This window comes from Cynara cardunculus, assembly GCF_001531365.2.
Source record: "Cynara cardunculus var. scolymus isolate 2C chromosome LG 13, CcrdV1, whole genome shotgun sequence".
Classification (NCBI taxonomy): domain Eukaryota; kingdom Viridiplantae; phylum Streptophyta; class Magnoliopsida; order Asterales; family Asteraceae; genus Cynara; species Cynara cardunculus.
In genome coordinates, this window is record NC_037540.1 from 20,058,297 (window position 1) to 20,080,969 (window position 22,673).

General features: G+C 33.8%; 2 protein-coding genes across 4 annotated transcripts; both read left to right on the forward strand.

Moving 5' to 3' along the window:
• Positions 1-1,723: 1,723 nt before the first annotated feature.
• Positions 1,724-7,008, forward strand: LOC112525592 (IAA-amino acid hydrolase ILR1-like 3). Its single transcript, XM_025135777.1, has 5 exons — positions 1,724-2,271; positions 2,415-2,540; positions 3,018-3,332; positions 5,359-5,487; positions 6,491-7,008. Exons 1-5 carry the CDS (start codon positions 1,915-1,917, stop codon positions 6,869-6,871), a joined length of 1,308 nt encoding a protein of 435 aa, XP_024991545.1. The 5' UTR covers positions 1,724-1,914; the 3' UTR covers positions 6,872-7,008.
• Positions 7,009-17,659: 10,651 nt separating this feature from the next.
• On the forward strand, positions 17,660-18,999 carry LOC112526056 (heavy metal-associated isoprenylated plant protein 9-like). 3 transcript variants are annotated; one of them, XM_025136436.1, is made up of 5 exons: positions 17,724-17,744; positions 17,843-17,863; positions 17,906-18,068; positions 18,187-18,450; positions 18,569-18,999. In XM_025136436.1, exons 1-5 carry the CDS (start codon positions 17,724-17,726, stop codon positions 18,997-18,999), a joined length of 900 nt encoding a protein of 299 aa, XP_024992204.1. The 3 variants fall into 3 exon arrangements, with proteins under 3 accessions (XP_024992202.1, XP_024992204.1, XP_024992203.1); XM_025136434.1 differs by having other exon boundaries at positions 17,660-17,744; positions 17,843-18,068; XM_025136435.1 differs by having other exon boundaries at positions 17,724-17,741; positions 17,849-18,068.
• The last annotated feature ends 3,674 nt before the right edge of the window (positions 19,000-22,673 follow it).

Sequence of the window (22,673 nt, forward strand, 5' to 3'; positions counted from 1 at the left end):
CTGCTCTAGCTTCAGCGAATGATGATGAGACCTTCAGGTCATTCCAGCATTCAGCGATCAAAGGAAGCTTGCTTAGCACGATTGTTATTGTCTTGTCCTTTTACACACAAAGGACAAACCCATACCCTTACTAAAGTTAGTACGGTACAGAGCCGATTAGTCGACTCTTTGTCCACCAACTTTAGGCAAGGATGTCTGCTCAAGAATAGTGCTTTTGTACTATTCACTGTAGCAAAGGACAAGTCTTCCTCTTAAGGCTTGACACGCACTCTAAACCTACGATATTGCATTAAATGTTCATTTAATGCACTGAGTATAAATAGAAGTGTTTATTCTCCATGCAGAGTGCGCGCATCTCTCTGCTATCCTCTTCTTACTTCAATCATCTTCTAGCTTAAGTAAAAGATCTTCCTTTTAGCAATCTCTTTTCTTATATTTGTTAAAGATCTGTGTGTAACCAAAGATTATTTAGATAGGTTTTCTTTACCTTATCTTTCCGCAAACAGTCTTGTAAAATCTGTATTGATCTTCTCTATCAATATATATTTTAAATTTGAAAATACTGTGTTTGTATTCATCCCCCCCTTCTACAAACTGTTTCTATTCTTGTAGACCCTTACGAGACCAACATCTTTATTACAACAATGTACTTTCAAATTATTTTTTATTAAGGCACCACACTTTAAAAAATCTATCCATTATAGCAATGGGTAACCTGTTACCTTTTAAACCGGTTAACCCCTTGACTTTTTTTTGCTTGTGTGGCTTTAATGAGGTGATATGGATGACACACCATTTGGATGACTTAACTAAAATAAAAATAAAAACCTATTTCAAATTATTATTAGTGATTTTCATTTTTCATTGCTATGATTTAAAAAAAAATTTAATTTTTTTGACTTTTTCTTATTAAGTTGCATCCAAATTAAATATTTTAGAGTAAAATATTTCTTAAATAAAATATGATACATTATTTTCGAGATATATTTTGTTTGTAAAAAAATACCACTTCTTATTTTATGTTGTTCAAAAAAATACATATCTTTTAAAGTTCTTTCCAAAATGTTAACGAAATAAATTGTGATCTACAATTTTTTTAATATTGTTATATTAATAAATAATTCAAAAAATCTAATTGATTTTTGAACAAATATAATATATTCTTTAAAAGATAATATTTTTTTTGGTAAAAAAATAACAATTCTTATTTATTTATTTTTTTCAAAAAACACATTTTTCAAAAAATATTTGCGAGATAAGTTGTCTTCTGCTAGTATTATTAATATTGATATATTAATGAATAATTTAGAATTTTTTAATTCATTTAATATATTTATTAAATAACATGTAAAATATCTAAATATTAAAATTAAAAGTATATTATTTAATAAGAACTAACTGATATTATAATAAAATAATTTTAAAAGTATAATGCTGTAATAAGAAAATCATATCATTATAGTACACATAGATAATAAGATGACATGGAAACCTGGTATAATGGATAAATTTAAATCAAAAGATTACCCAATGCTATAATGGGTAAATTTTTTAAAGTATAATATCCTAATAAAAAATAGTTTGAAAGTAAATTGCAGTAATAAAAAAAACTGAAAGTATAATATTATAATACAAAAATTTATAGTGTTTTGTGATTTTGTCCCAAATAGATATCCATATAGATGCTAATAAGATTCGTAGTGCAAGTGAATATGGTTGAGGAAAGCAACAAGTGTCATGTTTGGTAGTATACAAAAAGTTAGGTAGCGGATGGAAGAATCAAGTTTCAACTTGATTTTACCAAAACAAACCCAAAAGGAGACCAAAACCAAAACATGGAAGAATCAAATGTCTGATTTGGATTGTTTCCTGTTCGAGTAAGTAAACCCTAATTCACTACCTCCTCCTTAGACGATGCTTAAACTTCTGATTTCCCCTTCTTCCTTTGGTATCCTCCTCCTGCTGTTTATTCCGGTTTTCCTCCTTTCCTCAATTCAAATCGTTTACGGGGATGAAGACTACGAGGCGCAGCTTCTAACCTCAGCTAAACATGACACAGATTGGTTGATTTCAATCAGAAGGAAAATCCATGAGAACCCTGAACTCCGTTTCCAAGAGCACAACACCAGTGCTCTTATTCGCAATCAACTCCAGAAACTTGGAATTTCTTACACATACCCACTTGCCCGCACTGGTTTTGTAGCTCAAATTGGCACTGGCTCCCCTCCTATTGTAGCTCTTCGTGCTGACATGGATGCACTCCCTTTGCAGGTCTGTTTCCCACCCTTAATCAGACATCACCTGCTAATCTTCAACTTCAAAGGGATTTACGTTATCTAAAATTTTCGATACTAAGCTAATCTTTATAACAAATACGACAAACTGAATTGAATTTAGTATTAATGAAAATATAGGAACTGGTTGAATGGGAGCATAAAAGCAAAAGGGATGGTGTAATGCATGGATGTGGGCATGATGCTCACACGACCATGCTCCTTGGTGCTGCTAAGTTACTTAATCAGAGAAAGGACCATCTCAAGGTATGTCTGCGTTTAAGGATCAAATCACCTTCTGACAGGATTCTTTAAACCCATGACCTTCTGACCGCTTAACAAAAGAATGCCACTTCCATATACAAGAATGCTTGTCAGGAGGCCGTATAGCTAAATAACCCCTGTATTTAACAAAGTCTTATGCTTAAGTAAAGAAACCAAACTTCATTTAGTAATAAAAGGAATCTAATTGTTGGAAAACCTGAGCAAAATAAGGTACTACTTATTATTGCTTATCTCAACATGTTCAATTCAAAAGATTCCATGTATTAATGATTCCTTTAACAATGATGCACTTTGAGGTGGTTTACAGTTCCTGCTAGCATGAAAAAACCTCATTTTGGTCAATTGATGTTTGGCTAGAGAGAACGTTGTTAGCATATTTCGTTTTAACCACATTGTTATGCCCCTAAAATAAAATAACTCTTTGACTGTAAAATGGTTTTATATGAATATGGTGTTAAGGGAACTGTTCGACTGATTTTCCAACCGGCTGAGGAGGGAGGTGCCGGTGCATCAGTTATGATAGAGGAAGGTGCTCTTGGTGGTGCTGAGGCTATATTTGGAATGCATGTTCATAGTTCACTTCCCACCGGAAGCATTGCCACTCTTTCAGGACCTATGATGGCTGCTACATGCTTCTTTGCAGCTAGAATAGAAGGTAAAGGCGGTCATGCTGCTGAACCTCACAACAGTGTGGATCCTGTACTTGCTGCATCATCTACTGTTTTGGCCTTGCAACAACTGATCTCCAGAGAATTAGATCCCCTCCAAAGTCAAGTATGTGCTATCATCATTTCTTTTTTTTCACAACTAAAATGATTGTGATTACACAAAAATGGATGAAGCTGAATCTTGAAAATTGAAATTGTAATTTCCAAGGGGAAAAATGTTTGCGTTAGTAAATAACTTTTTTTTCTCAATCAATGTACAAAGTTTTTCCCTATATTTTATTACCCATTTCGACCGTTTACCGGTTGATTTTATAACATTTGATAACATGGATGTCAAGTTTATCTTCCACTTTGCTATAACCCTTTCGTAAACAATGCATAATCCGTTCGTGAATGGGTATTCCAGTCATCAAATGTTCAAAATCAACAAGTTACCGGTCAAAATAGGTTATTTTGAAACTTTGTTACATCGATTGACAAAAAAAATTCTTTGTTACACCAAATATTAACTAAACCAAAGTTTGTTGCATTTTTTCTTCATCAGAGTAATATAATAGCAGAAAAATGCTAAAAGTTGGCTAGAAAGAGTTCCTTGTGTGCTTGTACAAAACCATATAAACATACCACTTTAATGTTCCAGCGTCATATATGTTTCTTTTTCTTATGGCAAAAGCATGAGAATATTTTTACTAAATACAATTATAAGTGTGTTTTTGTCCTCTTAAAATTTGATTGTTCTACTTCTTTTGTTATATTGGTAAACTGATCTGATTTATCTTGTGTTTGGTGGTCTTCATTGATGATAGCATATATCCGTTGGGCCAGAGGTCAGGTGTGCCTACGTGCCACCCCCTAGATGCTGCAGCATCATTTGGTTTGGTTTATTGATAATAGCATGTGGTACCTCTAATTTTATCCATAAATAAGATGGGTAGTTAGGGCATTGGTTGGGCGGTTTGAGGCATTTAAACAACCCAACCTAATTACGGCGATTTGAAAACCCCCAAACCCAACCCGTTACAAGGTGTAACCATCATTGCTATAAATAAGTATGTGTCTTCGATTTTAGTGACGTTTGCCCGTCGCTTGATTTAATCCTTTACATATAACAAACTGCCAGATAGGTAATATTCAATTATGATACACAAACATATACAACAAACAAACAAATTGTGTTGCAAAGATAAAATATATTTACATAGGGTCAGGTTCAGGGGAAAACCGCAAAAAAGTAAAAAACTGAGGAACACTTTGGTAAAGTTCATATAAAAACCAAAAAACAACTTCAGTTACTTTTATGCACATGTGCATACTGTTTTGATAAATGGTTACCAAGGTCTTTCTCAGTTTTTTATTTTTTTTGGGTTTTCCCCTGAACCTCCCTCTCTCTCTCTATATATATATATATGTACATATTTATATAATTATATATTGTTTAGTTTCACACATTTATATGCATAACTTAATCCAATTCTTTTGTTGCTATTAAGTTTACGTCAGATAGCAACATTAAATGGAGAACGAGAATTAAGCAAAAATATGGAGAACATTGGTGCTCCAAAGATGACCAAAAACAAGAATGGCTCAGACTATGTAAATATAAATAAATTTTTATCAAATTCTATATTAGTGGCGGGTTGGGTTGTGTTAGATCTAATCCCATTTCAACCCTATTAATTTGCGGTTTAATGGGTTGGCGGGTTGGGTTGTGAGCGGATTGGGTTGGGTGAGTTGAGCAGGTTGGCGGTTTTTTGTACAGCCCAATGGGTAGTTACTTTCACCAACAAAGTGGAAACATAAGTAGATGGTAAACAGAATAAAGCACACTTAGCAGTCTGTCTGCTAAAGTAGACGTAGGTGATGATATAGTATTTAAATCATATTGTGGTCATTCAATTATGAATTAATAATTATCCCCTACTCACTAATTGGATGCTAGATTATATACACATAAGAAATTGAAACATGTATAAAGCAAACACAATTATCATAATGATATGATTAATATATGTATTCCTAATGTTCCATGAAAAGTAAAAGAGAATAAAATAAAAATGGTCGTTGTATGTGAAAGTAGTTATGATTCTGGATATCAATCTTATATGGAAAATTTTACTTGGATTTGGGTACAGGTGCTATCAGTTACTTATGTTAGGGCTGGTGAAGCATTAAACGTTATTCCGTCATATGTTGAACTACGGGGAACGCTCAGGAGTCTTACGACTGAAGGCTTGCAACATCTTCAGCGAAGGGTAAAGGAGGTATTTTCTACTCAAAATTTCACGTTTTGATTATTTCTTTCTTACCTTCCGTAAGACCTCGCATCCAAAAATTTTACTGGGTAGGGTATCATTTATAAATATGATCTACACTCTTTGACTTTGTAACAGCTTCTTCAAGGGATATAAAGGTTAGTCTTTCTCAAACTTAAAATAGATGTTATGCTGATATATCTATAATTCCGAAAAGCAAGGATCAAACTAAACTTTGATCGCAAAAGTTTCAACCCTCGTATACATTAGATAATTGAATGATTTGAATTTTTTGATAAAAGATATATATAACCTGAAGATATGCAAATAATGCATGATTTTGTACTAGTCTTATTGTAAACCGTATCTCAAACTAATATGGCAGTAATCATGATGAGAGATCGATAACTTCTGTTTGGCATCTTCCTGCAGTTTTATGTTGTAACCTCCAATTAGAACTATTTATTATTATTGTTTTCGGAAGGAAATGAAAAGGAATCACCAACTGTCTTGAACGTCAAGGTCATTAAAGAAATGATAATAGGGGTATTCCCATGGCTAATTTGTTGGATCCTATGTTCAATTCTCGAGTCTCAAATGGTTGATCTATTTAGCTTGAATTTTATTTCAGATATCCTTGTAAACGACCGCTACCACAGGTTTGGAATCCTAGGGAAAACTTCAAATGAGATCCATAGATATATTGAGAACCTGGGAACCAATTATTTCATGTATCATTCATGATATAATAATCTGAATAATCATGAATACTATGCATTTTCATAATTCGCAATGTTATGCATTTTCATCATGAATATCTATCATGACATAATCATAAATAAGAACATGAATAATTGATTCCCCGGTTCTCATTTATGGTTCTAATTTAAACCTGTCCCTAGAATCCTATTGTAGTAATTATGACACCGGAGGACAATCATCAACTTGATCGCATGAAGTTCTAAGCTGATGCTTCTTAACGTATTAATGACACCACTATGGTTTCTATCAGGTCGTTGAAGGGCAGGCAGCTGTTCATAGATGTAAAGGTTCAGTTGATATGATGGAAAAGGAATTCCCGCCTTATCCGGCTACCATCAATGATGAGACCTTGAATAGGCATGTGAACAAGGTGGGTTCGCTATTGCTTGGTGCAGAGAGAGTTAAGGGGTCTAATCAAGTGATGGCTGGTGAGGACTTTGCTTTCTATCAGCAGAAGATCCCTGGAGTTATGTTTGGCATCGGAATACATAATGAGGATATTGGTTCAATTCACCCCCCACACTCTCCTTATTTCTTTCTTGATGAAGATGCTCTTCCCATTGGAGCAGCATTGCACACTGCTCTTGCAGAGTTATATCTCAATCAACACCAAACCTCTTCTACAGTGTAAATAATCTCAATTGTGAAATTGGCCAAAATGATCTCTTTCCAAAAACACTTTCCATTTTCTATGTAACAGTGATGTAAATGTATATACAGCTACTTTTTTCTTGAACAATTGAGGCTGCATCCAACATGTTCTTTCTCATTGCTTCTCCTTATGCCATCTTGGTCGAAGCTGACAATTTTTTGAATCCTATTTCAAAAAATTCGTTGAGGGTCTAAGGGTTCAAGTCTATCACCCCCCACCCCCCCAAAAAAAAAAAAAAAAAAAACCAAATGGGAGGCTGGACTCAGGTTGTCCCAAAAGAGGGCTAGACGAACACAAGTTGTCCCATAGTGTCGAGTCACTCGAGTAGTATACTGTGGCTTTAATACCATGTTAGAATATGTGGAGCTCTATTAAATTACTCTATAAAAAAGCATGAGATAGAAGAGAGGCTTCAACATATGTTAAAGGAGAAATGGTTAAAATCTAGAAGATGTGGAATCAAACACCCCTCTTCCAACAAAGGCTAGGTGATCACTTATTATCCCAGAGTGTCAAAATTTGAGGCTAGACGTGTATAGATTATCATAGTGTGTTGAAATCCTTAAAATGATAGATCTTGGCTTTGATACCATCTGACAATATTTAAAATCCTATTAGATTACTCTTCAAAAGAGCCCCTGAGGATAAAAAGGATGTCCCAATATATGTTGAGAAAAAATAGTTTAGGTTTAGCTGATGTAGGATTTCAATGGAAACATTGGCAGATGAGATTTGGCAGAGGTTGGGTGTTTGTTTTGTATTTTTCTTTAGGTCGTAAGGTTTAACTGTATGAAAATGCGGTGACTCCGAGCTACCCACAAAGCATCACCGGGGATTAGTCGGCTTTAGGTTAATAATAATAATAATAAAAAAAAAGAAGATATAGCTTTATGATGTTTGGTATATATATATCATGTTTTCTTTTCTTTATTATTCTTAATTCCTTATGGTAATTTTCTCAGTAAAAAAACAAGCCACCATAAACGTAGATCCGATTAACCTTAAAAGCTATACTTTCCAACTCCATATGCTTAAAGATCCCCAGTGGATGGGTGGTTGACGATTATGATTGCATACTAACAAAACAGAGCAATAATGCCCAGATTATGATTATGATTATGCTAATCTCAACCTCATGTTCCAATCTACTAGCCCCCACACCAATCTCTCAAAACCTTTTCAATTTGCATCATACAAAAGCATATTCTCTCTGTCACAACAAAGTATGTTGGTTGCGGTTAACAATCAACAAAACTCGCAAACAAATCAAAACATTTTGATATGATGGTTTCGTTAAATTATTACAACCGAAAGAAGGAACAAAATTTTGAATATTCTGAATTAGAATGACAATTTTGTATGTATGGATATATACCAGCACATGCTGACTCATGTCCACATGCATGTTTGATGTTTCTATCTTTGGTACTTGATCTGAACCCTTTTTAATGTAATTAAAGTTTTAGTTACCCTCCAAGACTAAGTTACAGAAACTGGTTAATGGTTATACAGATCCAAATGCATGTCTATGTGTACAACTATCATCCCCACGTAAGTGATCCCAAGTGGAGAACCCCATCCATCTCTCACCACTATTTTGGTGTCTAGATTCAATCAAAGTTGGTTATATGAACGAAGTGAGTTAAAAAACAAACAAAAACAAAAACAAAAGATGGTACGTTAGGTAACACCACATGATTAAAAACCCAAAAAGAAATCTTGAATAATGTGGCATGTGATACCAAGTTTCAAGTAAGCTCATCTTTACACGTAATCCCTTTATTCTTTTTTGCATATCCCGATATCAAAAGTTCTGCCTTTTGCTCGACTACTCCATACAAACACCAACCATTGGTTTTCATGGATTCGATTAGTTTCATCCTCATACATGTATATACATGCCAACCATTCTGTCATAAATTTTTCTCCAAAGTCTGTCGTTTTCAAGCCATATACATAAAGACCCTAACTCCTAAGTAACACAAAAGTCGATACATCCATGTGAGTTGGCAAATATATTTGGTTTCAAGAATGATATATAAATGGGACTTGTCCTCAAATACCCACCTCCCAAGATTATAATTTTATTGTATTTTTAACAATCTTAACTTTCGTTCTCTTTCTGTTAGGTTTATAAGGACTTGTACTGTCAAAGTTTGAAAGTTAAAGGGCTTAGAGACTGCGTCTCATTTTTTGGGATTCATGGGAGGGTAGCCGAGCATTTCTTCTTTTCTTCAGGGTGTCTTTTGTAAATATCTTGTAAATATAAATAGGTTTATTTTCTAAAAAATTCTCGCTTTTGTGGTTTTCATTTTGTAATCTCTCAAAAATTCTATCTTGTCTTCTTCTCAGTTTAGCTAGCTAGATCTTATATGTAATCTAGGGTTCACATTTTGTAACATGGTTTTGATAAATAAGTAGTAAAATCCTTTTGGTTATCATCTTGTACATGGTATCAGAGCCTTGAATGGTTCTGTTCTTGAAGAATCTCGTTGTGATTCTCTGTTCTTTGATCATCTGTTCATACAGAGATCGGTGGTGGTTTATTTTGCAAACTTATTGGTGAGTTTTTTCTGTTTTCCCTAGATCTATTTCTTTTTCTCTCTAATTGTGCTTAAACAAGTAAGGGCGCAACTAAGTTGGTTTGGTTCACGAGATCTACTAAGATCTCGATTCACCATCCTTATTGCTATTATACTTGTTCCTTTCAAAGGAAGTTTCTCTGGTTTGTTTTTGATCTGGCATTTGTGTAAGAAGTTCTTTTGAACGAACATATTGGGGTCTGTAATTGGCTATACGAGATCTAGTTGTCTCGTTTTTCTTGCCTCTGCCTGAGGTCTGTTTCTATTCATCTTCTGTGATCTTTCTTTTTAGATCTTGTGTTCTTCTTGTTTTTGTTGTTTTTATCCAAATTTGTGTCCTTTCAGATCTGTGTTTTTTTTCCTTTTCTTATATGTTCAGGTTTGGTCTTGGATCTGTATGTTCCTTGTTGGTGTACTATCTTTTAACCTAGTTAAAAATTTTCGTGTTAAGAGGACCTGGTTTATAGGTTCTTGTTCCCTTTTCTCTTCTATAAGTTTTTTCCTATTCTTATCTTTTGTTAATTTTCTTCTTGGGTGTTTCTGTTTGGCGACTGAATAGTTAGCTTGACCTAGCACATTACTGTGTTTCAGGAATCCTGCTTTTATCTATTCAGTTTCCTGCTTGTTTTCATACCTTCTCCTACTGTTGATACTGGTAGTTCAATGGAATCCAAAGTTACTAAACTGGATTTTGGAGATCCATTGTATCTACATCCCAGTGATACCAATGGAGCTCTTTTATTAACCTTCAAATTTAGTGGTACTGATAACTACAAGGTTTGGGCTTGTGTCTTGACCTTGGCCTTAGAAACCAAAAAGAAATTGGATTTATTGATAGATCTTGTCCCTGTCCAAAAAACGACCGTGTCTTAGAAAGACAATGGGATCAATGTAACTCAATTGTTCTTTCTTGGATTCTGAGTTCTATGACCGATGATCTCTTTTTAGGAAAAATGTTCTTTAAAGAGTCCTCACGTATGTGATGAATTAAAAGAGACTTATGATAAAGTTGATGGGTCTGTTATGTTTAATCTTCATCAGAAAATTAACTTTTTAATTCAAAACGGGATATCTGTTTCTAAGTATTATCACAAACTTAACTCCTTATGGAAACAATTTGATGCTCTAGTTAAACTTCCCTCATGTACTTGTAATGCTTCTCAGGACTTTTTTGAACATAGTCAACTTATCAAGCTTATGCAGTTCTTGATGGGGCTTGATGATGTATATCAACCCATTAAGAGCAATATTCTTACTAGGGATCCCTTTTCTTCTGTGAAAACTGCTTTCTCTCTTGTTTCAAGAGAAGAGGCTCACAGGGGGGAAAATTGTCTCAGCCACGCACTAAATCTCAAAATACTGCTTTTTTAAGTAAAACTGTTGACAATAAAAAGCGATTAGGCAGAGCCTCCACACTTGTTCGTAAGCACTGTGACATTACTAGATATACCATTGAAAGATGCTTTAAACTCACAGGATTTCTAAAAGATTTTCAAAATTGACCTAGACCACAAAATCAAAATTTTAAATCCTCAGCCAGTAATGCTTGTGTTTCTGAATTTCACTCGCCTAAAACGTCTGAGTCTAGTTCATCCTTTCCTTTTTCTGAGGAACAAATTGCTAAAATTCTTGAATTAATATAACAGAAACACACATCTAAAGGAGCAACTACTAATATGGTAGGTATGTTCAAATCTCTTAGATCAGGTTGGGTGATTGATTTTGGTGCAAATCAACACATGACTCATAACACTCTTTTTCTTGATAATGAGTTTGATGTATTTGATCTTAACCTTACGGTGAGTCACCTTAATGGAACAAAGGCAAGAATAAACAAAATTGGGAATTGTAAACTTTCTAGTAATGTAACCTTTTTGATGTGTTGGTTGTTCCAGATTTCAATGTTAACCTGCTATCTGTGCACAAACTTGCTAGGGATAACAAAGTTTTTGTAGGATTTGACGAGTCAAATCTTATGTTCAGGATTCTCTTCGAAAGAGTGTTATGGGGACTGGTAGTCAGGAAAGTGGTCTATATTACTTTAATGAAAGTTGTAACAGTGAGTGTTGATTCTCTCTCATTGATTTGATGATAATTCATTTTACCTATCGAAATATTGTATTTCTATTTGTTCAGTTTCAGTGATCATCACTAAGTCTGTTCAATGATCACTAAACACGTATTGTAACTCCTTGATAAACTTTTGTACTTCAAGAAGACAAAACTCACACCAAAGAACCTTCAACAATGTCGAAGATAGAAATTGAAGATTAGAGACTAGCGCATTCGTGATCTGAAGCAGCATTCAGTGATTACAAGCTCGTCTATATATGTGTGAAGACTGCACAAGTTTCAACGGATGCTGAAACGATCTCCAGCGTCATCCCAATCATTCAGGATCAAATGAAGATTACCATGCACAATCGTTTTTGTCTTGTCCTCCCACACATTAAGGACAAACCCGTACCTTTTCTAGAGTATGGTACAGTACGGAGCCACTCAGTTGACTCTATTGTGCTTACCTACTTTATGAAAAGATGACTACTCATGAACAACGACAAGACTGTTCACTGTAGCAAAGGACAAGCTTTTCTCCAAAAGCTTGACACATGTTCTGTGCCTTCTGAATTGCATTTATTGCAATGAGTATAAATAGCTGAGTGCTCTCTACTCAGTTATTACACTCTTCCTCTCTAAGAAACTTACCCCATAAGTTACTTCTCTCACTACTCTTTCACTTTGAACAAGTGAATAACACGTTTCTAAGTCTTTATTTCTTTAGCAAATATTTTCTCTTTGATAAGTATAATAGTGTGTATCCTTAGATTGTTTATATAGGTTTTTCTACCTTATCTTTTCCGCAAACAATCTGTAAAATTTGTATTGATCTTCTTTATCAATATATAATTTTTTAAAGTGAAAGAATCTGTGTTTGTATTCATCCCTCCCTTCTACAAACTGATCCTATAACTCTTGTAGATCTAGCTAGGACCAACAGTGAGTCATCTCATGCTTCTCATAATTACAACGTGTCTTGTTTTACCTCTGTCCAATTGTGGCACAGCCGTCTTGGTCACCCAGCTGACCAAGTGTTCAAGGTTTAAAAACTCATCTTAAAATTGGAAATGAAGACTGTGGCCCCTTTGAAGTTTTCCATAAGGCAAAACAAACTCGGGAGAAATTTAATTTGAGTGTTCATAAGTCCAAAGATCTAGGTGAATTAGTTCATTTGGATATTTGGTGTCCCTATCATGTTCAAAGTAGGGAAGGTTTTAAATACTTCCTTACTATTGTTGACGACTTCACTCGTGTTGTTTGAGTCTTTCTTTTGAAAAGAAAACATGAGGTTGGTGAGAATATTATAACTTTTTATAATCTGATTAACACCCAATTTGGAACATCTATTAAAATATTCAGAAGCAATAATGGTTCTGAATTTACAAATCAAATATTAAGTGAGTTTTTTTAAAATGAGTCATACATCAGACGTCTTGTTTTTATATTCCCCAACAGAACGGGATTGTTGAACAAAAACACCGTCATTTACTTAATGTAGCTAGGGCTCTTATGTTTTAGGAAAGGGTTCCTTTGAATATGTGTAGTGAGTGCATTCTTACCCCTACTTATCTAATAAATAAAACACATTCGTCTGTTTTGAATGGTAAGTGCCCTTATGAACTTTTTTACCGATTCCAACCTGTTATTACTTATCTTCGAAACTATGGATGTTTGTGCTTTGTTGTTATACCTAACATCACAGATAAATTTTCACCTAAATCTGAAAATGTGTTTTATTGGAATATGCTAATTCAAAGAAGGGATACAAGCTTTATAGTTTGGATTCACACAAAATTATTGTCTCCTGTGATGTTAAGTTTTATGAAAATGTATTTCCTTTTAAGATGAATATAGACTGGTTAGGTGAGTCCAGTAGTAACGATGTTAATAGATTAAATTTCTTTGACTATGTGATTGGTTCATCTAATGAATTTGTTGGTTCACCACCCAATGATGAGAATGGAGACCAATCTAATGATGAGAATTCTCATCAATCGTTCTCTTCCCCTAGTAACCGTAGTTTACTAGGTAGCCCAACTAGAGCTACCAATCGGAAATCTCTAGGCAGCTCAAATGATTCAATTAATCGAGGTTCTTCTCATGAAAATGGCCTTGAAAGAGTTACCAGTTGGCAACCTTTGAGTAGCTCTGAAGTGACTGCCAGTACTCAACGTGATGCTGAAATGCAATCGGAGGAACATAATAGACGTATTATGAAACTCAGTCCTTGGGTCTCATCTCTGAGGGTACTCAGGGTTTACCTTCATCTTCAACCCAGTCTGCTAGAAAGTCTACTAGGGTGTCTATTTTTTCTCGAAAATTTGATGATTTTGTTATAGAAGAAAAAGTAAAATATGGATTAGGAAAAGTTGTGAATATTCTTGTCTCTCTTTTGATAATTTGTGTTTTGCTTCAAATCTTAATAAATCTGTTGAACCAACATTTCAAGAGACTTGTAGTGATAATAATTGGATAAATGCTATGAATGATGAAATGGAAGCCTTACATATAAATGAAACTTGGTTTATTACAGACTTACCTCATGGTAGAAAGGCTATAGGCTGAGTGGATTTACAAGATTAAGTATAAGTCCCCTGGAGAGATAGAAAGATACAAAGCCAGACTTATTGCTAAAGGGTATAGTCAAAGAGAAGACCTCGACTATGAGGAATTTTGTCTCCTATTGTCAAAATGGTCACTGTGCAATGTATTATCGCTTTAGTTGTTTAGTTTAAATGGAATATGTTTCAATTAGATGTTAATAATGCTTTTTTATATGAAAATTTAATTGAAGATGTTTGCATGACGTTACCTGAGGGTTATCATAATCCAGAAGATAAACGTGTATGTAAACTTGTTAAATCTCTGTATGGTTTAAAGCAAGCTCCTCGTCAATGGTATGCTAAACTTTCTTCTTGTTTAATTGATCATGGTTTTATTCAAAGCATCAGTGATTATTTTTTGTTTACTAAAAGAGTTGGATCTGTTTTTGTTATTTTATTGGTTTATGTAGATGATATTGTTATAACTGGAAATAATCAAACTGAAGTAAACAAAGTAAAAGAATACTTGAAAAGTAAGTTTTTCATAAAAGATTTAGGAAAATTAAAGTTCTTAGGAATTGAAAATTTAGATTGTATTGGTGGGGTTTGTATGTCTCAAAGAAAATATTGTCTATAATTATTAAATGACTTTAGATATTTAGGTTGTAAACCTTGTAATACACCTATGGATATGAACTTAGTTGTAACTGATTCTAGTAGTTCTGAAGACCCCCTTTAACCGATTATACATGATATCAAAGGTTAATTGGAAGATTGATTTATCTTCTAGCTACTAGACCAATTATTGCCTTTGTTGTTCATTGTCTTAGTCAGTTTATGCATTCACCTAGACAATCTCATTTGAATCTTGCTCTTGGAATTCTCAGGTATTTGAAGTTGTCTCCCGGTAAGGGTGTTAGCTTTACCAGGTCTGGAATTTTTTTGTTTAACTGATTTTGTTGACGCTAATAGGGGTAAATGCCTTTCATACGCTCTGTTACTTGTTTTTTGTTTAGTTCTTGGTAACTCCATGATTTCCTGGAAAAGTAAGAAACAAAGTACTGTTTCTCGCTCTTCTGCAGAATCTAAATATCGTGTCATGGCTTCTGCCACTTGTGAAATTATTTGGGTTCTCAAAATTATATCAGATTTAAATATAAAAGATTTACTTCCTGTAAGTTTATTTTGCGATAATAAATCTGCTATCCAAATAGTCAATAATCCTGTCTTTCATGAACGTACTAAACATATTGAAATTGATATTTATCAAATTCGGGAAAATATTAGTAAGAGATTGTTAAAAATTATAAAAATTCTTTCTTTAGAACAACGTGTCGATATCTTCCCAAAGGCTCTTGGTGTTAATCATCATAACTTTTTATGTTCAAAGTTGAGAATGATTGATTTGTTTCAAAAGTCAAGATTGAGGACGAGTATTGAAATATAATGTATTTTTAACAATCTTAACTTTTGTTCCTTTTCTGTCAAGTTTATTTTTAATAAGAACATGTACTGTCAAAGTTTGAAAGTTAAAGGGCTAGGCACTGTGCCTCGCTTTTTGGGATTCATGGAGGGTAGCGGCACATTTCTTCTTTTCTTTGGGATCTCTTTTGTAAATATCTTGTAAATGTAAATAGGTTTATTTTCTCAAGAATTCTTAGTTTTATAGTTTTCATTTTGTAATCTCTCAAATATTCTCTCTAGTCTTTTTCTCGGTTTAGCTAGCTAGATCTTATATGTAATCCTGGGTTTACATTTTGTAATCTCTTTTTTATTATAAGCAATAACATCCTTTTGGTTATCATTTTGTAGAGTTATTAAAAACCTGTTTTTAGCTTCAAATATGATAAAAAAGACGTATAATAGAGTGGGTGTAACTTGTTTTAATTTTAGATGAAAATAATGCGAATGGTAATAGAATTTAGAGCCATGAAATCCAAAATATTACAAGATTTTGTTGTGCAAGAGGCATTGATCTTTATAACTCCTTCTCTGCCCATTATTCACTTAGGGGGCGTTTGGTTCATAGAATGGAATTTGATGAAATTGGAATTCATCAAATGAATTTGACTTTGAGGGAATGAAATGGAATTTGATGGAATTTGACCATGTCTTTTGATTGCGTTTGGTTGGATGGAATTGGAATAGAATTCTTAACGGAATTGGAATTTTTTTTGTTTCGTTCACGGAATTCAACGAGAAAATTACATAGATGACATTTCGAGAAAATCCTTTTTAGGATGGAAAGAACGAGAGAGAGGTCGAGCATACCAGATCGAACAGTTTTGAATAAGGATGGCAAAAAAGAAAACCAAAACCAAAACCAAAACCAAAACCGATGGTGAAAACGAAACTTTCAGGCCAGGTTCGAGGACATCTTATCGACGACGGGGGGGATCGGGGACAAATTTGGGGATTTTAACGGGAGCGAGGACGGTGATCATCGGCCCGGGCCGACCTGATATGTGTATATATATTACTTTTAATTTATATACATATATATATATATATATATATCATTAAAAGAAAATAGTAACATTAAAATTAAAAAAAAAAACTTTTATCCACTTTACTTCAAGAACCAAATAAGGCTCACGAAAAAGTGTAGTTTATTTGTCTAATTGTGAAATCGTGATTTTAGTTGTATGATGTTTGAAGTTCTGTTTATTTTATATTGTAATCTAATACATTGTTTGTAATTGGTTCGATTATGTTTGAGACATTTAAACTTGCATCTTTAAAAAATTGTAATTTACTTTCAGTTGTGAAAATTAACATATTGTAATTTTTTTAGATCTGTTTCGTGTTTCGGTTTTGGGTTCGGTTATAACCAACGGTGAACGGGAAAAAAAGGATTTTTACCTTAACAGGTTCCCCAACTGGGATCAGGGAAACCGCCGGGACCCGACGGGGATCGGGGCGGTCACGGGGACGGTTTTAGTTATCGGTTTCGGGGACAGGGATACCAATAACCGGCCCAAACCTGGTCCGTTGCCATTATTAGTTTTAAACAAGATCGAGCAAGGGAGATCGAGCATAACAGAATAGAGCAAATCGAGATATAGCGTCGATGAATGGATGAGGGCTAAGAAATTTGTCGGATTGGAATTTGAAATCCATAGTATATGCTGTGGAATTGTGAAATCAATTGTGAAATCAATAACTTAAGGAATTTGTTGGAATTAGAAGGATTCCTTCATATCAATTATGTGAACCAAACATTCTATTTGGAATTTGGTCAAAGAATTGAACATTCCAATTTCTTTCAATTCCACCAAATTCTCATGATCCAAACAACCCCTTAGTTTTCCAATAAATTCGTCCAACCTGATTCCTTGGAATTCCCCCCTGCTTAAGTTTGCGACCATGGATCCCAACCCAAAAAGATGGAACTTTTATATTATAGGAGTTAGTGGCTCTGCATGTGCTCTCCCATTTCACTGTTTTGCCTTTATAGGATAATAACTCACCGTCCATCCTTAAGATTCTCAACCTTCTTTCTTATAAATTTCTCTTTCATTCTCTTTCCTTCTCACTCATTCATTCTCTCTCTCCTTCTCTCTCTCTCTCTCTCTCTATATATATATATATATATATTATATTGTTAACCTGTATCTGTTAAGAGTCAGCATATAGCAATAAACTTCAATGGGTGAAGAACAGAAAGTGGTTAGTACTGATATCTTTTCATATCTGAGTGCAGTTTAGTTGGGTTAAAGTGTGATCTCTGATGTGGGTTAAAGTCGTCATTTTCTTGTTTCTTACAGGAAGAGCCAAAGGCAGAAGAAGTGAAGGCAGATGAAGTGAAGCCAGAGGAAAAGAAAGAAGAGGCGAAGCCAGACGAAAAGAAAGAAGAAAATGGTGAAGAGAAACCTCCTGCTGAAGAGAAGAAAGAAGACGAACCAAAACCACCCTCTCCCTTGGTGTTGTATATAGATTTGCATTGTGTTGGATGTGCCAAAAAGATTGAGAAATCACTTCTGAGAATTCCAGGTTCCATCTCTCTCTCTCTCTCTCTCTCTCTCTATATATATATATATATATATAATACTTGCAGTTGATTGAAGAATTACTAAGAGTAGCTAGGTGTATATATATATATGTTTTGCAGGAGTGGTGGCGGTGGAGACAGATATGGTGAAGAACCAAGTGACTATAAAGGGAGTGGTGGAACCACAAGCAGTTTGTGACAAGATAACGAAGAAAACGAAGAGAAGCGCCAAAGTGTTGTCTCCTCTTCCAGCCGTCGAGGGTGAACCCATCCCTCAAGTGGTTGCATCTCAGGTCCCTGGTTTAACCACCGTCGAGTTGAACGTCAATATGCACTGTGAAGCCTGCGCTCAACAACTCAAGCGCAAAATCCTCCGAATGAAAGGTACCTATACCCTTTTTTTTATCACTACAATAAAATCAGTTTTATAAAACTTCAAAAATGTCCATATTATCATACAATTAAAGGGGTTATAATAAGTTGATAATCAATTAATATGCAGGTGTAAGAACAGTGGAGACAGAAGTGAGTTCAAGTAAAGTGATGGTGACAGGGAGTATGGACGGAGAGAAGCTGGTGGAGTATGTGTACAGGCGCACCAAAAAACAAGCAAAGATCGTACCACAACCGGAGCCGGAGCCGGAGCCGGAGCCGGAAGCAGAAGCAGCAGCGGCTGAGAAGCCCAAAGAAGAAGAAGCTGCGGCTAAAGTGGAAGAGAAACCGGCAGAAGAAGGAAAGCCGGAAGAGAAAGCAGGTGCGGAAGAAGAGAAGAAAGAAGGGGAGGCAAAGAAGGATGGAGGAGAGAAGATGGAGTTGGTTGATATGCAGAGAATGATGTATTATCATCAGTACCCGCCGCTTTACGTGATGGAGAGAATCCCACCACCACAACTGTTTTCCGACGAGAATCCCAATGCATGCTCCATTTCTTGAATTCCAATATATATATATATATATATATGATAATATTAATTCAATCACAAATATTTTAGAATGTGATGTGAATTATACTCCATTGTTGATCACATAATCAATATATAATTATCACTTCTTTCTTTTTAGTTCATCTTTAACATACGTTTAATTTTTCATTTCCTAACACAAGGGATTTGAGGTTTTAGAAAAGGAATCTTCATAGAGGTTTTTAGAAATGTATCTAAAACTACATTATTGAAAAAGATTTAAGTAATAAAAATGAGAAAGGTAACTAAAGGTTGGATGACGTTTAAGAAAGGATTTATAGATTAATTATATGGTGAAAAACGTCAGTTACAAAATTTAGAGAAGTTTTTAATAAAAAGACTCTAAGAAGTTACATCAATTTCTAACAACACATTTTAAGCTTCTCTGAAGATAAAAAAAACAATTAATACTTTTAAAATTAAATTAAAAAAGATTAGATTATGTTTTAAAAAATGTATCTAAAATATTTATTTAAAAAGATAAACGAAAATTATATAAGAAATATAAACATATCACTTCTTATAGCTCAATCACGGTATTATACAGACGAACCCTAGATCTTTTGGGTCTATGAAATGACTTCTCGTTAATCCGATCATCGTTCGAATTTGTCATCGAATCTCTTTGACCTCATCACGCTCGAATCTGTCTTCCAATCTCGTTAATCTCCTCACTATCACTGGAATCTGTCGTCGAATATTGTTGATTTCATCACCATCGCTTGAATTTGTCGTAACTCAAATCACTCTTTGTGTTTCTCTCTGGATCGGTTGTTGGAACAAGCACTTGATCTCTGTTTAGTGATTCATCAAAGAATATCGATTTCAAATATGATTGTTTGTTTCAACAGATTCACTTTTGTTTAGTTGCTTTCACTTTCATAGTCAAATGGATCATGTTGTGGATCCATTATTCTTATAAACCAAGTACCTTGTAAAGGCTACAAACATATTTACTTCAATATTCGCTGGTACCAATTTCTAAGCTCGTCATAATACGTGAATAGATGGGGCCCACCGTTGGAAACAATCGAAGTACACGAATAAGTAGTGTTTGTATTTTTCGGAACATGCAAGTATTCATTTCTTTTTCCTGTTTGTAGGTTTATTCGGTTGTCAAGTCGAATCTTTCAGTTTATTAAAGAAAATTGAGCATGTTATGAAATAATCAGGATGTACATTATGTAACCATCATCTACATGTGATTTATCCTTCAACTATTGCTAATATGGTTTCATTGGTAATGAGACAGTCACATTTGATTTGTTGTTTTAGTGGTTTGATACCATGTCTCACCATGATTGCTAATATGGTTGGTACCAAAATTTGCTTTGAGTTATTATTTCTTGTTGCTTCATAAGATAGATCAACGTCAAAGTTAGTGTTATTACTATATTAATAATTGTTGATTGTAATCTGTATTGTTTATAGGAATAGTGATCTTGATCCTTTCATATATTTGTATGTTCATGATTGACTATTCTGCACTGGAGTAGAACCTTTTATAGAAAAGGTATCAACTCTGTTAATTCATGTTCAACTTATATGAAACTTGCAAGGAGTTACTATCTAGATGTGAACAAGTAAGTTTGACTACCATTTTTATTTTTCCTTAAGTATATATACCATCAGTTCTCTAAGTGAAGACTGTATTTTGTATGTCAAGAGATTGGCTTTGTTTATGTGAATTGTTCTTGAGATCAACTACAATAAGTTCATGACATGTTTGTACGTTCACTTATTGATCTTGAGTTGGACACTCATACTAAAAAAATGCAAGCATCCAAAGTTTATTCCAATGGACCTCTTATCAGTTTGTTTATTTACTAGTATACTACATATCCTACCGTTTCTTTCAGTTTAATTTTTTAAAGAGTTTGGAGATCGAGAAGAAAATTAATAAAATTGGACGGTGCTAAACGACCAATGATTCCCTTTTTCTACTGTCTACTAACAATAAAGGTAACCACTCTAATTGTCTTCTATTTAGTCGCGTTACGCTCATATGTAGACATTTGTTTAAGAGTACATTAAATTTTTATATTCTTTACAATCATATAAGATTCTCTCATATATGTGCAAGTTGTCGTGGGTAAATTCCAAACTCAATCTTGCTTGGACTAAATCAAATCCTGTACCTTTCTTAACTCAAGATTATCATCAATCGATCATATTAAGATAAATAGAGGACATGCAAGTAATTTATCTTACAAATACTAACATTTTTCTGGTAAAAGTCAACACATTCACTTAACTTACCGGGTAAGATTTGGGTCATTTAACTTGAAGTTATATTTAGGTTTTAAGTATTCAGTTTTCTAATGAATTTTTTTTTATGGGTTATTGACTTGTGTAGATAAAGAGGCAATCGTATGTGCAAAGTAACAAACGTGGTTCTACTTCAATATAAAAAGGTTAGAAAATAGATAGGAGGTGATAAGTTTAGTAACAAGTTCTGTGAGAAGTTTAGGAAGTATGTTAGAAAATGGATGTATGGATTGATTGAAAATTAGGGCTTGTTTTGAAAAATTCTTGTCTTATATACGATAAATGTATGAAAATTTATTGTTCTGAGATTTTTATGTTGTTTTGTTGATTAGTATTATAATTTTTAGTATATGATATATAAATATAGAGCTAAAATATGGATGAAAAAGATAATATGCTCTTTAGAAAGGAATTGATCATTTAAAAGTGTATCTAAAGATAACTTTTATAGAAAGTTTTGATTATTTGTATCTAAAGATAACATTTAGAGAATGTTCCCAAAGTGTAGCTAAAGGACATCTTTAGAGAAGGCTTAGGTAAAATGTCACTAAAGACGTTACCTTTATATAAGCTTTTCTATAAACCTTCTCTGAAGGTTTCTTTTAGAGACGTTTCTAAACCGTCACAAATACTTGAAAAATGTCACTAATAAATACTTTTAGAGAGGGTTTTTGCAAAAAGTTGATTAATCTTGAGAAGTTTCGAAAGTGTATCTAAAGCCCAAAAAAGTGCCTCTAAAAGCTAACCAAAACACACCTTACGAAAACCCTCCCTACAACTTTTACCTACCCTTATATGAAGAACCTTTGTAACGGAATTGGAAAAGCTTTCTAAAGCCCTTAGAGAAACTTTTACTACTTTTAAGTTTTAAACAAAATCTTCTCTAAAATCCTTTTTTCTTGTAGTGGTATGTTTAATCAACTAACGATCATGGGAAGCTAAAGTCTTTAACAATTCATACAAAAATAAACGTTTTATGTTCTAGACTTTGACGTTGTTAATTTATATTTTAGATATTAAATTCGAGTTAATATTTTATAAATACATAAAACTAATTGGATTTCAATTTTAATCTAAGAGGCCGTTTACCAAACGCATATCCGGGTAAGTGTTCACCATGTAACATTACCTCACTGAATAAATATAGTAAGAACCAAGAATCTTACCTGGTAAGAGCAAGACAAGGATCAAGAGTCTTACCCGGTAAGTGAGGGCGACGACTCTTACCACGGTAAGCGCTTACTGGGTAAATTATTGTATACTATGTTATTTTGATTGTGATAACTGGATTTTGGTTATCACCCAAGGTAATTAATACGTGATTATCTGATTAAATGATTACGTGATAGCATGATAAATTTGGTTTATTTGATCATG

Coding starts and splice junctions, on each gene's coding strand:
- LOC112525592 (XM_025135777.1), top strand. CDS start 1,915: ATGCTTAAACTTCTGATTTCCCCTTCTTCCTTTGGTATCCTCCTCCTG. Junction 2,272..2,414: donor TGGATGCACTCCCTTTGCAG/GTCTGTTTCCCA, acceptor ATGAAAATATAG/GAACTGGTTGAATGGGAGCA. Junction 5,488..6,490: donor TTCAGCGAAGGGTAAAGGAG/GTATTTTCTACT, acceptor GGTTTCTATCAG/GTCGTTGAAGGGCAGGCAGC.
- LOC112526056 (XM_025136434.1), top strand. CDS start 17,724: ATGGGTGAAGAACAGAAAGTG. Junction 17,745..17,842: donor TGGGTGAAGAACAGAAAGTG/GTTAGTACTGAT, acceptor TGTTTCTTACAG/GAAGAGCCAAAGGCAGAAGA. Junction 18,069..18,186: donor ATCACTTCTGAGAATTCCAG/GTTCCATCTCTC, acceptor TATGTTTTGCAG/GAGTGGTGGCGGTGGAGACA.